This window comes from Lycorma delicatula, chromosome 10 (assembly GCF_047948215.1).
Source record: "Lycorma delicatula isolate Av1 chromosome 10, ASM4794821v1, whole genome shotgun sequence".
NCBI lineage: Eukaryota > Metazoa > Arthropoda > Insecta > Hemiptera > Fulgoridae > Lycorma > Lycorma delicatula.
The window spans coordinates 73183479-73198739 of NC_134464.1; the positions used below are offsets into that span (position 1 = coordinate 73183479).

General features: G+C 31.7%; 1 protein-coding gene across 1 annotated transcript in view; it reads right to left on the reverse strand.

Moving 5' to 3' along the window:
• The window catches only part of LOC142330885 (armadillo repeat-containing protein gudu-like), a 46008-nt gene that overhangs the window by 15672 nt on the left and 15075 nt on the right, over positions 1-15261 (reverse strand). Inside the window, exons 3-4 of the mRNA XM_075376352.1 lie at positions 11990-12165; positions 12-257 (exon numbers count right to left, since the gene is read on the reverse strand). Of these exons, the coding sequence (XP_075232467.1) occupies positions 12-257; positions 11990-12165 (422 nt within the window). The remainder of the gene's footprint in view (positions 1-11; positions 258-11989; positions 12166-15261) is intronic.

Here is a 15261-nt window from a genome sequence, read left to right on the forward strand (position 1 = left end):
AAGTGATTTACCTCTTCTTCTTGATCTTCTTGTGAAAATAAGGGAACGATAAGAGTTATTACATTTCTTTGATTAAAATCAAGAACATTATCATCTAATATTGAACATTTCCAAATAGAACCAGTTAATGATACAAGAAAGGTTTTATCAGGTTTATTTTGTAATAAATCAACTAATTTGTGTGTACCACGATGAGTGTGAACTAATTTTCGTGGTGTAGGACCTTCACAGCTCCTGTTAACAATGAAATATTTATGCTTTAATCAAGTATAAAAATTATAATATATAAATTGTATATATAAATATATATAATTTATAACAAGAACATGAATTGAAATATAAAAAATATATATAAATATAAAAAATTTTTTATATTCCTTTGTCTTTTATTAGAAAATTGAATTGAAATAATGAATAAAGTTAAAAACCAATAGTGAGCTGTTTTCATGACCAGTAGTAGATAAGAAGTTGCATCTTCTTACCAAAAAAAAAATGTAAAACAGGATAAAATTTACAAATTTATTATGAAATATTGATACAGTTTAAATTTAATTTATTAATTCTATTGAGTCATTTTCTCATTAAATTCAAAAATTGATTGATTTTCCCTTTATATAGAATGTTTATAAAGACTCAAGAATTCAGAGCATGGTCCCCACATTAAAATAAAGAAAAAAAATTTATATTAACATATGTCAGGAAACATACAAATTTATTTCTAAGGAATGGTTGGTTAATCACATTGAGCTGAAATTCTGTGTACTACTAGGATACCTAAACGTTTACATGCATAAAAATAATGAACCTTCTCTCTCAATCCATTACAAAGTGGTGGCCATGTAAACCTTTTAATTCAACAATTTTATTTTCAAAACAACAATCATTTTAAGATAATTAACTTTATATTTTAAGTTAATTAAGTTAATTTAATTAAGTTAACTTTATCTTAAAATTTTTAACTTTAGTTAAAAATTCAATCAAGATGTTCAATAGTTTTTCAATGACCAATAGTTTGTTTAATGTATTAAGTGATGATTGGTGTCCTTATAAGGTAAAACTTTGCACTCAACTGAAATTCAATGTTAACTAATAAAGAGGTAATTGGTTAAATTTACTTTTAATTTTTCAGTAAAACTGAAAAAGAAACTGAAAACGCAAGAAAGTGTTGAGTGGATCAGGATCCACTCAACATTTTCTTCAGATACCCTTGCTTGTTCCACATTATTCTCTCTACACAGACACCTGGTCATTCCAAACTAAGTGATTATATCGACGACCATATGGTTACTTGGAGGATTACCGATAAACTTTCTATGGAAGCACTTTGAACTGTAACTACAGATTCCCATTTAGCAAACTGTAAAATACAGAAGGCTTTCTGTTCAGTAGTCACCATTATCTTTGCTAGTCGCTCTATTAACGAACATAAGGAATCAATCTGCAGCCATGTGCACAACTAAAACTGTCCCCCTTTTGCTTTTTGATTCTAGCCTTAAATCTACATCGTACATCTCATCCAAATGAGATGTACGAAAAAACAGATTAAAACCCTGGAATTACTTTTTTACAGAACAGTATTTTTCATGATAACTTATAAATTAAGTTCATTATTAAATTTTATCACTTACCTAAATATAGCTCTAAGGCACAGCTCTTTTAATTTAATGTTTTCACTGTTTAAATTATTTAATATACTTTCAATCATATCTTCAGTTTCAATTGCCTTTTGATATATTATTTCTGAAGCACAATTTTGTAATATACCCATAGTACATTGAACCAACTTATCATCAGTTGATCTGTTAAAGGAAAATAAAATACTTTTTTTGAAGATAATTATTTAAAACAATTGGAAAATTCTACGTTCGGCGTTTTAAAAATTTATTCACTAAACGTTAATTTATTCACTACTCTTGCTTAAAGTATAAAATTTCGGAATATTTCGGTAAAAGAGGATCAAATTATTTCCTTTGCAGCAACAAACTCAAATAATTCTGCTTTTATTGGAAGGAATTTTGTAATATCTAACTAGTACTTCGACAAGATAGGCATCGAGCCTTAGTTATCTTAGATATTTGCTGTTAGGATGAGAATGGTTATGTGGAGAACTCTGTGATGAAGCTGTGCTCTGCGAGAAGGTATAGCCATTGACGTCGTTCACGAAAGCGGAATAGAGCAGAGAGCGATAGGGTATGTTTTAAAGGCTTATAAAATTGTGAATCTGTTTCTTGATTATTAAGTAAACCAAGTTGATTTTGAGCAAACTGTAATGTAGGACAAAATTTTCGTTGTTGCGATTAACATTTTTGGTGGTATGTTGTATTGTTTTGCCTCGAATTACGAGACATTAACGAACTGGCTCATAATAAGTAGCAGCACTAGGCGCGGGGTTCGCGCTTCCACGAGCTCGGTTAGCTAGTTCAGAGGGTGATGATGTAGGAGGTTCAAGATGTCCGGATGAGGTCTACAGCGAAGGCAATAAGCTGAGTTATTAAATCATCGATGCAAATGTCTACCGAGGCATTTGCATCGATGGCATCCCAACGGGGCCAGGCTTGTTACTATGAGATGTAAAAAGTTAGAGGGCAATAGACGACTCCCGTTAAAGCCCAACAAGACAAGGTACGGGGGGGGGGGGTTGGTGTGGCGACCGGAACTTCACTAGGCGGGTGTCTTCCCCTACGGGGTTGGGATGTTGCGATCAACACTTGTTTTGTTGGTATGAGGATAGTGTTTTTGGGGTTTAAAGACTCAATCAAGTTAACATATATTATCAAGTAAATATATTAGTGGATAGTTTAACTTAAGTTATATATAGGAAGAGTTTCTGCGTGAAACCTTCGGTGTTAGAGGAAGGCGTGAGGATCGTGCTACCGCGAATCAGTTAATTTGATAAATTAGGTTGTTAAGTTAGGTAAGCTGTCGTGGTTGGAAGAGGCCATACGAAGACGATATTAGATTTTGTAAATACACTGATATTTTTGTCTGGGGTTCAGGATAACTTAAGTATATTCCCGTGTAAAATGTATTATATTTTAGGGCATTAACAAAAAGTCAGATAAAAGTGATAAATAAAAAAACGGGCAATCTGATCATTTATTTAACATTCATAAATGTAAATCATACGGACTGATATGTAGCAATTAAAAAATGTTAACTTAGCCATATATTTATACTAATATGAAAAAGAGTGGTCACTTATTTCTAAAAAAAATTACAATATTTATCTCTCTCAAACTAGAAACAAAAAAAAAAGTTGTTATTAACAAAACAAACCTCAGTTTACATGAAATGATCATTATGATGTTTCTATTGTCATTTTTAATAAATTCCAACAGATTTAAACTTTTTCCAACGAATTTAAAATAAAATTTGAGTAAATTTTTTTTCAGAAATAATTTCACGCTATCAGTGAGCTTTTAAATAATATTAATTAAAATAAAAAGAAACTGAATTGTTTTGTACTGCATTAATCGTATGTAAGCTCGTATAATTTTGTTTAATGTATTATTAATTATAATTTTTTATCTACAATCAATCACATATTTAATCTGCTAATTTACTAGTCTAAATTTAAAAGAATTTTATTTTTTACTTTACGATTAATCGTGTATTTTCGTACAATGTTGTGATCAAGGTTTTCTCCGAGTAACACAGCTACCCAATCTTGACGTGATCTATGCGTATATAATATATAATATACTGATAATATATTTATTCCTTATTCAATTGCCATTATTACAAAAATAAGTAAAATAGATTGTAATAGTTTATTACTGATTATTAATTTAACAGGTATTGGGTTCGATTCTCTGTAGGGCTTGGTAATATTATGTTAGTAAAAATATCATCCCATTTACAGGTAAAAAAATTACGGTATTTGGAAAGTAGAAAATAAAATTACAGAATTAAATTTATTACAATTCTTTTTTTCCATTATTTTCTTATTACAAAAAGTCTTAAGAAATGTAATAAGTTCAAAAAATAGTTTTATCACAGTTATAAGAATATATAATATCATAACAATAGATCTTTTTGTGTTACTATGGTTTTAGCAAAAATTTTGATTATTAATTTTTTTAAACAATTGAATGTTTATTATTTTCATATTTGATACAAAAACCATCACTACGATCTTTTACTCCAATATATATAGGTGTAATTTTACATTGGCAGATTTTTTGTTTTGAAAGTTTTAACTTTTCTGTTAAGATTTCAAAACTAAAAGTCTGTCAATATTAGCTGAAATATGAGTAATTTTGATTTAGAATTGGCAGATTCTCGTTTCTGAAAAAAATTTTAATTTTAATTTGAAATTTCAAAACCAGCTTTACCGACAAGTCAAAAATTAAGATTATAATTTATTCCTGTAATATATAGCTATCCATATACTATCCTACCCATAAGTATGGGCAGATTTTTTGTTTTGAAAGTTTCAACTTTTTTGTTAAGATTTCAAAACTAAAAGTCTGTCCAGGTTGGGTGTCTAGCTAAAAATAAGTTTGGTTTTGAGTTACATTTACTAGATTAAATTCAGGTTTTGTTGATTTAAAAACCAGCTTTACCGAAAAGTCAAAAATTAAGATTATAATTTATTCCTATAATATATAGCTATCCATATACTATCCTAACCATAAGTATGGGCAGACTTTTTGTTTTGAAAGTTTCAACTTTTTTGTTAAGATTTCAAAACTAAAAGTCTGTCCAAGTTTCGAGTTAGATTTAGTAGATTAGCGTTTTTGTTGATTTAAAAACAAACATTTTCGTTTTCAAGATAGTTCGTTAATTTTTTATTTCTTTCTTTTGCATATCATACATGGAGAAAACCGCATAGTTGTCCCATGTAGAAACGCTACATTCTATGTCTTAAGTTATCTCTTTTAACCATTATAATTTTGTTTTTTCTCTACCACATATTATCTTATATTCCACATATCCTTTTATTACAAAATTAATTAAAACTTTATATTTTAAAACGGAATTTAGCATATTTAACGGGCCTGTCACCTTAAAAACTTATTTAATTTATTCATATAAAACTTATTCATATTTAATCAGATCACCTCATTTTAAACATCCCATCACACAAAATTTCATTGGTCTATATACCTTTCCTTTCTTTTTTCTATTGTCCACGATTTGCTGACACAAAACCCTACAAAAACAGCTATTTTAAAAAATATCTTTTTAATTCTAAATCTGTTTTAATACTAGCCGACTTATTTTTTGTATGAAGCTCTTCTTTATGGATATCTCTTGCGTAATACCTAAAAAAGGTTGCAAATGTTTTGAGTATATGAAATTTTTGTGTATGTGTGCGCTCGCGTGCGCGTGCTAGCGTTAAATAATAAATATTACTTACTAAATTGCATTTTAAACATAAAATTTAGAGAAAATGTTACTTACTTTAACAATTTTGATATTATTTTTATAATTCCAAGCACATATAATTCTTTTTTAACTTTATTACAATAAGTTAACTCAAATAAGGCTTTTGCACTACATGTCGCTGCCCACATGATATCGCGATCGTCTTTTGGAAGTTCTTCCTTCGTCTATTTTAAGAAAACGAAAAATTCTTTTGGGTTATTTCTTTTAAAAATATGAAAAATAATATAAATTTTTAACTTATTATAAGATAAAATTTTTTATTTATTTATTTTTTTTACAAAATTATAGATTCTATTATTGCTTATGTGGGTTTAATTCATATATTAAATAAATGATTCAATGAACCATGTCGTCGTAATAATGAAATGGAAAATAGATCAGAATCTCTGTTTATTCTTGATTTATTCAAGTTCTTGATTATAACAAAAATTAAAGCTATTGTAGAAACAGTAAATATAATTTAACACATCGGGTGAACAATAATAGTATTAGTGATTTAATTAGTTATAATATCTCTTGGATGAGATGTAAAAGCGTTGGTTTAAGACCTGAACCAAATATCAAAAACCTGACGTGGTAACCACGTAACTTCCTTGTACGCCTATTAAGTTATATACAAATTTTTTAAAATGAAAAGTACATTATATTTTATTTCATTGCAACTTCTGATATTTTTTTCATTTTTTTTTTTATAATTCATCGTAAAACCTTTTTACAATCGGAGATTAATAATTATTAATAAAATCAATATATTTAAAAAGAATAAAATTAAAAAAGGAAGATGAAGTCCGATTCGGATCGATGTGACTTCCCATTTTTAAGATCCAAATATTTCATTAATTAAAATTTTATTTGGGTATAACTCTGTAACCAATGAAAAAAAGTACCACTTACGTTGATATATCGTTGAGAATCTCTCAATGAGGGTTTATTACTGCAGTTAAGAAAAAGTCCAAAATCCAAACAAATTTGGATTTTGAGCTTTTTTGAACACTTTTGGTTCAGCCAAATGCAATCAAAAGGGAAGGTGAACAAATAAGTTACAACAGTCCTAAATCTAAAATTTCAACTCCTACGGCTAATCGTTTTTGAGGTATGCGAGATACATACTTACGTACAGACGTCACGCCGAAACTAGTGAAAATGGATTCAGGGATGGTCAAAATGGATATTTCAGTTGAAATCTGGAAACCGAAAATTTTCGCGATTACATGTACGAATTACAAGGAAGAAAAAGGAAAATTTTAGTCGCGCACAGCCGTAGATTAATTTCCTATTTTTCCCCTTGACAGTATTGTTCAGACTTATGTTCGGACTCAGTGCATGTTATTAAAAATTTATTTAAGGACTTCAAAATTTTAAGGTCTTTCTTTCAGTTCACACTCAGCTCCTGACGATTCGCAGCAGCATACAGTTTACACAGCTCCTTTCGGATGCACTCGGCTCCTGTTGGGTGCATTCGGCTCCGTACATTTCACACAGCTCCTTTCAGATACACTCGGCTCCTCACGATTCAGCGGCTCTGTACACACAATATAAGCCGGCTCCGCACTACAGTTTTTCTTTCAGGCTTCTTCCATCGTCAGCTTTCATGAACTCAACAGTTCAACTTGCAAAATATAATATATACTCGTATATCCTTAACAATTTATCGTTTATTAAATGCTATAAGTCATCAACCACCATTAACAAAAATGGAAACTCCTGACAACTCCTAGAAATAAAACTTTTTGTGCTTTGTAATTTACTAAATGTAATTCTGTAGTTGCGGTTCAACGTTTGTTCCGTAGAAAGCGATCTCCGAAGTGAAAAATAACATTCATCGATGAGATATTTGGTTTTAAACAAATGGATATCTGTGTAAAGGGGAGAATATGGGACGACCAAGAGTGTCTGAAGAAAATGTTAGGACAAAGCAGGTAAAACGGCTGACACGGTCAGCAGTTTTACCTGCGTTGTTCTAAAAAACTGTTAGAAAGGCCAGCTGGAAACTGCGATTATGATAATGACAGTGTGAAATGTATTAAAACGCTTAGAGCAAGTTGTGAACCACAATAAGTTTGTCCTTGAAGCGTTTCCATAGAGACAACATATTTTCGGCGGTGGGGAGATATGAATTAATTCAGTTGCGTCTTAGGTGTCGTAGTGTGTATGGTACTGAGTCTATACGAGTGCGTGTCTGTGATGCGTGTATTCTATTACTTTTGTAAAAACATCGTAATAAAATGCTGGGTTTTGTATACAAAAATTTCGCACGATATTTTAATTTTTTGATTTTCTGTTGTTAACGGAATCTGTTTATTTTGTTTATTACAATAAGTTTAACGTAGAATAGTATTATAATTTCACTTTCTTATCATGGAAGGTAGGATGTACAAGAAAAAAATTGCACTGAGAAAACCTACTCATAGCCAGACGAGAGAAGTTACCCGCTGGTTTGGTCTAGTGGTGAACTTCCCGAATAATAACTTCCTAGAATAATCTTCCCGAATCAGCTGATTTGGTAGTCGAGAGTTCAAGCGTTCAAGTCCTAGTAAAGACAGTTACTTTTATACGGATTTGAATACTAGATCGTGGATACAGGTGTTCTTTGATGATTGGGTATCAATTAACCACACATCTCATCTTAGAAACGGTCGACCTGAAAGTGTACAAGATTACAACACTTAATTTACATTCATTCACATCATCCAGATTCATCCTCTTAAGTAACATCTTCGGTGGTTCTGGAGGCTAAACAGATAAAGAGAGAGACGAGAAAAGTACAGTTTAATGTTTTTGACTTTATGACGAAGGAAGCAGCACAAGGTGGACCGATCCTTCTTAAACAAGTTCAAAAACGAGTCGTCCAAGCTACGGAAATTTCACTTAGTAGTGTTCAAAAAATTTTAAACGAAGAAAAAACAAATCCTAATAAAAGCTATTACCATTCTAAAATATCCGTAATATTAAAAAAACTAAAACTATTAAAAAAGCGAATGGTGTATGGTACCACGTTTATTCCGCTCACTTTTTTAGGTTAGCTCTAGGAGCTAATCACTGTTTCGTGGCTCAGTAGCAGTTTGTGGCACAGATATTCGGTCTTATACATTAGGGCGACCGAGTGGGGTGGTGGCGGAAGAAATGCCAAGCAAACCAATAAAACCAATAATGAATGCAAATAAAACCAATTTCTCTGGAATCTTTAATTAATAATGCCATTGAAAATATCGTTATTAACGTAAATAGCAATAGCGATGATAATTATTTAGGTTATTGTGATTTAAAGATTGGCGGTAATGATAAAAGCGATGATGAATTATTCAGGAAGGAAACATTGCGATTTGATTTCGTAAGTAGTAGGTCAGATCAATGTTCGTACTTAGTATAGTACTTTCCGCACCACCACTAATGTTCTTTCTTCTTTCTTCTACGTCAATCTCTTACCCTTCAAACTTATTGTGGTTTGCAACAAGCTCTTTATGTGTCCACATACCCACAGTATTTCAGGCTTAAAGCCTATTCACCTTATGTTGTGTGTGCCAACTTCGCATTCGAAATATTACAGCATGACGATTTTTTTGATCGGATTGTATTTAACGACGAGTCACCATTTCATCTTAGTGGAAAATTAACACATATAAAATCCATATCTGGGGGTTAGAAAATCAGCATGAAATTTACAATCAGATAGGGACTCCCCAAAATTAAATGTTTTCTCTTCAATAACCCGAAAATAAGTTTACTAGTCGTTTTTTTAGATAAGAGTAAAAGGATTTGCTTATTCGGATATTAAAGAAAAACAAACCAACATACTTGGCGTTTATAGACCTAGAAAAGGCTTTCGATAACGTAGATTGGAATAAAATGTTCAGCATTTTAAAAAAATTAGGGTTCAAATACAGACATAGAAGAACAATTGCTAACATGTACAGGAACCAAACAGCAACAGTAACAATTGAAGAACATAAGAAAGAAGCCGTAATAAGAAAGGGAGTCCGACATGGATGTTCCCTATCTCTGCTACTTTTTAATCTTTACCGCAGGAGCGATATAAAATGCCGAATAGCACAAGCTAAACGAGCCTTCAGTAAGAAATATAATTTGTTTAGATCAAAAATTAATTTAAATATCAGGAAAAGATTTTTGAAAGTGTATGTTTGGAGTGTCGCTTTATATGGAAGTGAAACTTGGACAATCGGAGTATCTGAGAAGAAAAGATTAGAAGCTTTTGAAATGTGGTGCTACAGGAGAATGTTAAAAATCAGATGGGTGGATAAAGTGACAAATGAAGAGGTATTGCGGCAAATAGATGAAGAAAGAAGCATTTGGAAAAATATAGTTAAAAGAAGAGACAGACTTATAGGCCACATACTAAGGCATCCTGGAATAGTCGCTTTAATATTGGAAGGACAGGTAGAAGGGAAAAATTGTGTAGGCAGGCCACGTTTGGAGTATGTAAAACAAATTGTTGGGGATGTAGGATGTAGAGGGTATACTGAAATGAAACGACTAGCACTAGATAGGGAATCTTGGAGAGCTGCATCAAACCAGTCAAATGACTGAAGACAAAAAAAAAAAAAATTCGGATATACTATGTAATTGCCTTATTCAATTGAAAAATGGATAAGAAAATGTTATGTTCCAATATGGTGGGGCACTTCCTCACTGGCATAACTGTGTATGAGATTGATTGAATGACGTTTCTGTCGCCCGCTGGGTTGGTTGGAATGAATCCGATGACTAACTAGTTTGTAATTGCCTCTAATGATCCGATCTGACTCCGTGTGATTTTTTCTTTTGGGGTTTTATAAAGGATTTTCTGCTTTTACACTCCACTACTTATCTACCCAATTTGAGGCACAAGGTTGAAGGATTACTTCCATTACTCCAGTCTTATTGATTAAAGTATGGAATGAACTCGCCTATCGGCTGAAAGTGTCGAGTGTCGAATAATTTACCGCCTTGGTTTAATACCTCGGTTGTGTTTAAATTATTCTATGTATTATTTTTATTCCGTAGTTCATTGAAATAAATAAAAGTCTTTGTTTTGGTTATATCCCAAATTATTTTCTTTGTAATCCTTGAACTTTTAATTCATATATATAAAACTTTATGTTAATTAATCATACATTGGTAACAAACACATGTTGAGTCTTTGAAGGATGGAACTTTCTTTTTCTGTTTAGCCTTCGGAACCACCGGAAGGTATTACTTCAAAGAATGAATGAGGATGATACGTATGAATGTAAATGACGTGAAGTCTTCTTGTACAGTCTCAGGTCGACCGTTCCTGAGATGTGCGGTTAATGGAAACCCAACCACCAAAGAAGGATGGAATTAGACTGACTATTCGAACCCATCGGGTTGGTCTAGTGGTTAACGCGTCCAAATCAGCTGATTTGGAAAGTCGAGAGTTATAGCGTTCAAGTCCTAGTAAAGCTAGTTATTTTTACACGGATTTGAATACTAGATCTTGGATACCGGTGTTCTTTGGTGGATGGGTTTCAATTAACCACACATCTCAGGAATGGTCGAACTGAGAATGTACAAGACTACACTTCATTTACACTCATACATATCATCCTCATTCATCCTCTGAAGAATTATCTAAACGGTAGTTAGCGGAGGATAAACAGAAAAACAGAGAGAGAGAGAGAGAGAGTGAGAGAGACTGACTATTCGGAACCGCACGGAAAGCAAGAGTAGCGGGAGTTTATTATTTCCCTACTAATGTCAGAACCTGGAAAAATGTTCCTTGCTGCTGTATTTTCCTTTTTATGTGGCGGGTCATTATTTATTTAGTGGCGGTTATAGATTTTGTGTGTTTTATTTATGGACAGATTTGGTATTTCCGTTCCGGTCCTTTATACCAATAATAAATATTCCTGGGACTGATCGTGGAAGACTACGTGTGTGTGAGCTTCGTACTAACCGGCATGATTCCCTTTCAGTCCGTCCTCTGAAGTCCTTTCGGTGCTAGCGCCTTTCGGCGTTAACAGGAATTTGCACTATTTTAGTACGGAGCCGGCTTTTATAGTATGAATAGAGCCGAAAGAGCTGCCATGAGCTGTGCGAGCCGTACGGAGCCGAGTGCAGCTGTCCGAAGGACTTTTAAAAATTAAAAGTCCTTTAAATAAAATTTAAAGTTACTCATTTAATAAAAAACAACAAAAAAAGAAAATTCCAACCTGAGCTTAAGAGTAAGAAAAAAAAAGAGAATTTGGCAGGGAATAATTCAAATAACCTCATCTAAATAACTTTCCGTCTTAACAGAATGTGTACCGCGTGACTAAAGTGCTCACATTGAACACTTTTGTGGAAAAGATGTAAAAGTTACTCCATTTTATACTCAACGTTAAGAGATATTAGATAACTTTCCAACACCGATATTGTTTTTATAAACTCCATACATATTTTATAATTTAATGTAAATAATAAAAACAACTTGTATGCATAATAATGTTTTGGTAATTTTTAGATTGAAGTTCCTGTAGCATCTCGAATGTAAAAGTTATTTAAGTAGAAAAAAAATTTCATGATAGAAAATTTTTTATATTGTTAAATAGAAATATTTCATAGCTAAAAAGATTTATACAATTAAATTAATAATTTTTACCTGAAGAATGCTATCTGGAACTTCTAATAATGATATTAATAGTGGCAAACCTCCAGCAGCGAAAAATGCATGTCGAGCTTTTTTCAGTCTAGTTAATTTTGAAGTCATGTAAGCACTCATTGCTTGAATATTTCGGGTGCCTCTTTCTAAAAATCTAACTATTGTCGGGATAATACCTGTAAATATAAAAAAAAATATTGGATATTTTTCACAGAATTAAACAAATAACCGAATATTTTTAAGTTATAATTATAATATTTTAACAAATAAAAGTAATTTAACTGTTTACATTATCTCTTGTATAAAATAAATTCTTTTTGACGCTTATAGAAACCTAAATCTGTTCTTTCGGAATAATCAATAGTTATATTGAATATCTACAACTGACTTAAAGGAGAAAAACCCAAAGCAATTAATTCATTTATGTTCCATTTTATTCTATCAACCTGTAACAGCTACGATAGATGATAATGAATGAATGTTTTGTGGCGTGTGAATAAATAAAAACGCAGTGTCTAAAAACGACGTGTGTCTAAAAAAATGTCTAAAAAAATAACGTGTGTCTAAAAACGCCGAACCATCAGATGAAAGGGAAGGACGCTACCCATTCTAGCCATGAAGATTGGCTATGAGAAAAATAATCTAAAAATCTCTTCCATACAAGAAACCTTTGTTTTTATTTTGTTTTCCTTGGACGCTTATTGTCTCTTTTAGTTCACTATTTATTGAATGACCAGGCAAATTTTTTTTTGAAAATTTGTATTGATTCCCTTCTTTATTAGTATTTCTATTGTACAGACCGATGATCTCTTCTTGTAATAATATGAAATTTCTATGAAGATAATTAAAATTTGATGCATTTTTACGTAGAATTGTTAAGAACCTAGAAATATTTAATTGAATGCTCAATGCATGTATAAATTATCTTAAAGCTACTTTCACATGGTCTTAAAGGAAAGAATTATATTAATACCCATTTGAAAGCTAATTATACATCCATTATTTTTTGTTAACCACCATCAGGGATTTGTTTATGTTTTGATTTCTGTTCTACAATTAAGTTATTAAAAAAAAAAATGCATTATATGCAAATAAATACCAGTAAAATATTTTTACATAGAAAACATTTCATAAAAATTGATAAACACACCTTAGTTTCTAGGGTGAATTAAAAAAAAAAAAAATACTACTTGTGTAGTTTATGTATATATGTTACCTTGAAAGACCGAAATTAAGAGAATTCCAACCAATATTCTCCGGTGAATGTCAACCTTACCAAATACGTCGGTGAAAGACCGAAATATTTGCTATATTATTATTATTATCCATTCGGAACTTCGCCGGTATATTTGAAAATCATAGATAAGCTATATGGGGGGTCGAAACAATAACTAGAAATAAAGAAAAAAAATCACCCAAAACCAAATATCTAAGGAAAAATAGAGGTAAAAAAAGGAAGTTTAAGCCAAACATAACCTACGCTCGCTTCACTCGCTAATCTCGTCTAAGTAACGATAAATAAACAAATTATATATGTTATTCTCCAAAACTGAAGGCGATTAATCAAGTTCACCGCATTTATAAAAAGATTTAATTACATTTTCAACATTCTTTTTTTTTTTTGTCTTCAGTCATTTGACTGGTTTGATGCAGCTCTCCAAGGATTCCCTATCTAGTGCTAGTCGTTTAATTTCAGTATACCTTCTACATCCTACATCCCTAACAATTTGTTTTACATATTCCAAACGTGGCCTGCCTACACAATTTTTCCCTTCTACCTGTCCTTCCAATATTAAAGCTACTATTCCAGGATGCCTTAGTATGTGGCCTATAAGTCTGTCTCTTCTTTTAACTATATTTTTCCAAATGCTTCTTTCTTCATCTATTTGCCGCAATACCTCTTCATTTGTCACTTTATCCACCCATCTGATTTTTAACATTCTCCTATAGCACCACATTTAAAAAGCTTCTAATCTTTTCTTCTCAGATACTCAGATTGTCCAAGTTTCACTTCCATATAGAGCGACACTCCAAACATACACTTTTAAACATTTAAATTAATTTTTGATGTAAACAAATTATATTTCTTACTGAAGGCTCGTTTAGCTTGTGCTATTCTGCATTTTATATCGCTCCTGCTTCGTCCATCTTTAGTAATTCTACTTCCCAAATAACAAAATTCTTCTACCTCCATAATCTTTTCTCCTCCTATTTTCACATTCAGTGGTCCATCTTTGTTATTTCTACTACATTTCATTACTTTTGTTTTGTTCTTGTTTATTTTCATGCGATAGTTCTTGCGTAGGACTTCATCTATGCCGTTCATTGTTTCTTCTACAACCTTTTTATTCTCGGCTAGAATTACTATATCATCAGCAAATCGTAGCATCTTTATCTTTTCACCTTGTACTGTTACTCCAAATCTAAATTGTTCTTTAACATCATTAACTGCTAGTTCCATGTAAAGATTAAAAGGTAACGGAGATAGGGAACATCCTTGTCGGACTCCCTTTCTTATTACGGCTTCTTTCTTATGTTCTTCAATTGTTACTGTTGCTGTTTGGTTCCTGTACATATTAGCAATTGTTCTTCTATCTCTGTATTTGAACCCTAATTTTTTTAAAATGCTGAACATTTTATTCCAGTCTAAGTTATCGAATGCCTTTTCTAGGTCTATAAATGCCAAGTATGTTGGTTTGTTTTTCTTTAATCTTCCTTCTACTATTAATCTGAGGCCTAAAATTGCTTCCCTTGTCCCTATACTTTTCCTGAAACCAAATTGGTCTTCTCCTAACACTTCCTCCACTCTCCTCTCAATTCTTCTGTATAGAATTCTAATTAAGATTTTTGATGCATGACTAGTTAAACTAATTGTTCTGTATTCTTCACATTTATCTGCCCGTGCTTTCTTTGGTATCATGACTATAACACTTTTTTTGAAGTCTGACGGAAATTCCCCTTTTTCATAAATATTACACACCAGTTTGTATAATCTATCAATCGCTTCCTCACCTGCACTGCGCAGTAATTCTACAGGTTTTCCGTCTATTACTGGAGCCTTTCTGCCATTTAAATCTTTTAATGCTTTCTTAAATTCAGATCTCAGTATTGTTTCTCCCATTTCATCCTCCTCAACTTCCTCTTCTTCCTCTATAACACCATTTTCTAATTCATTTCCTCCGTATAACTCTTCAATATATTCCACCCATCTATCGACTTTACCTTTCGTATTATATATTGGTATACCATCTTTGTTTAACACATTATTAGAT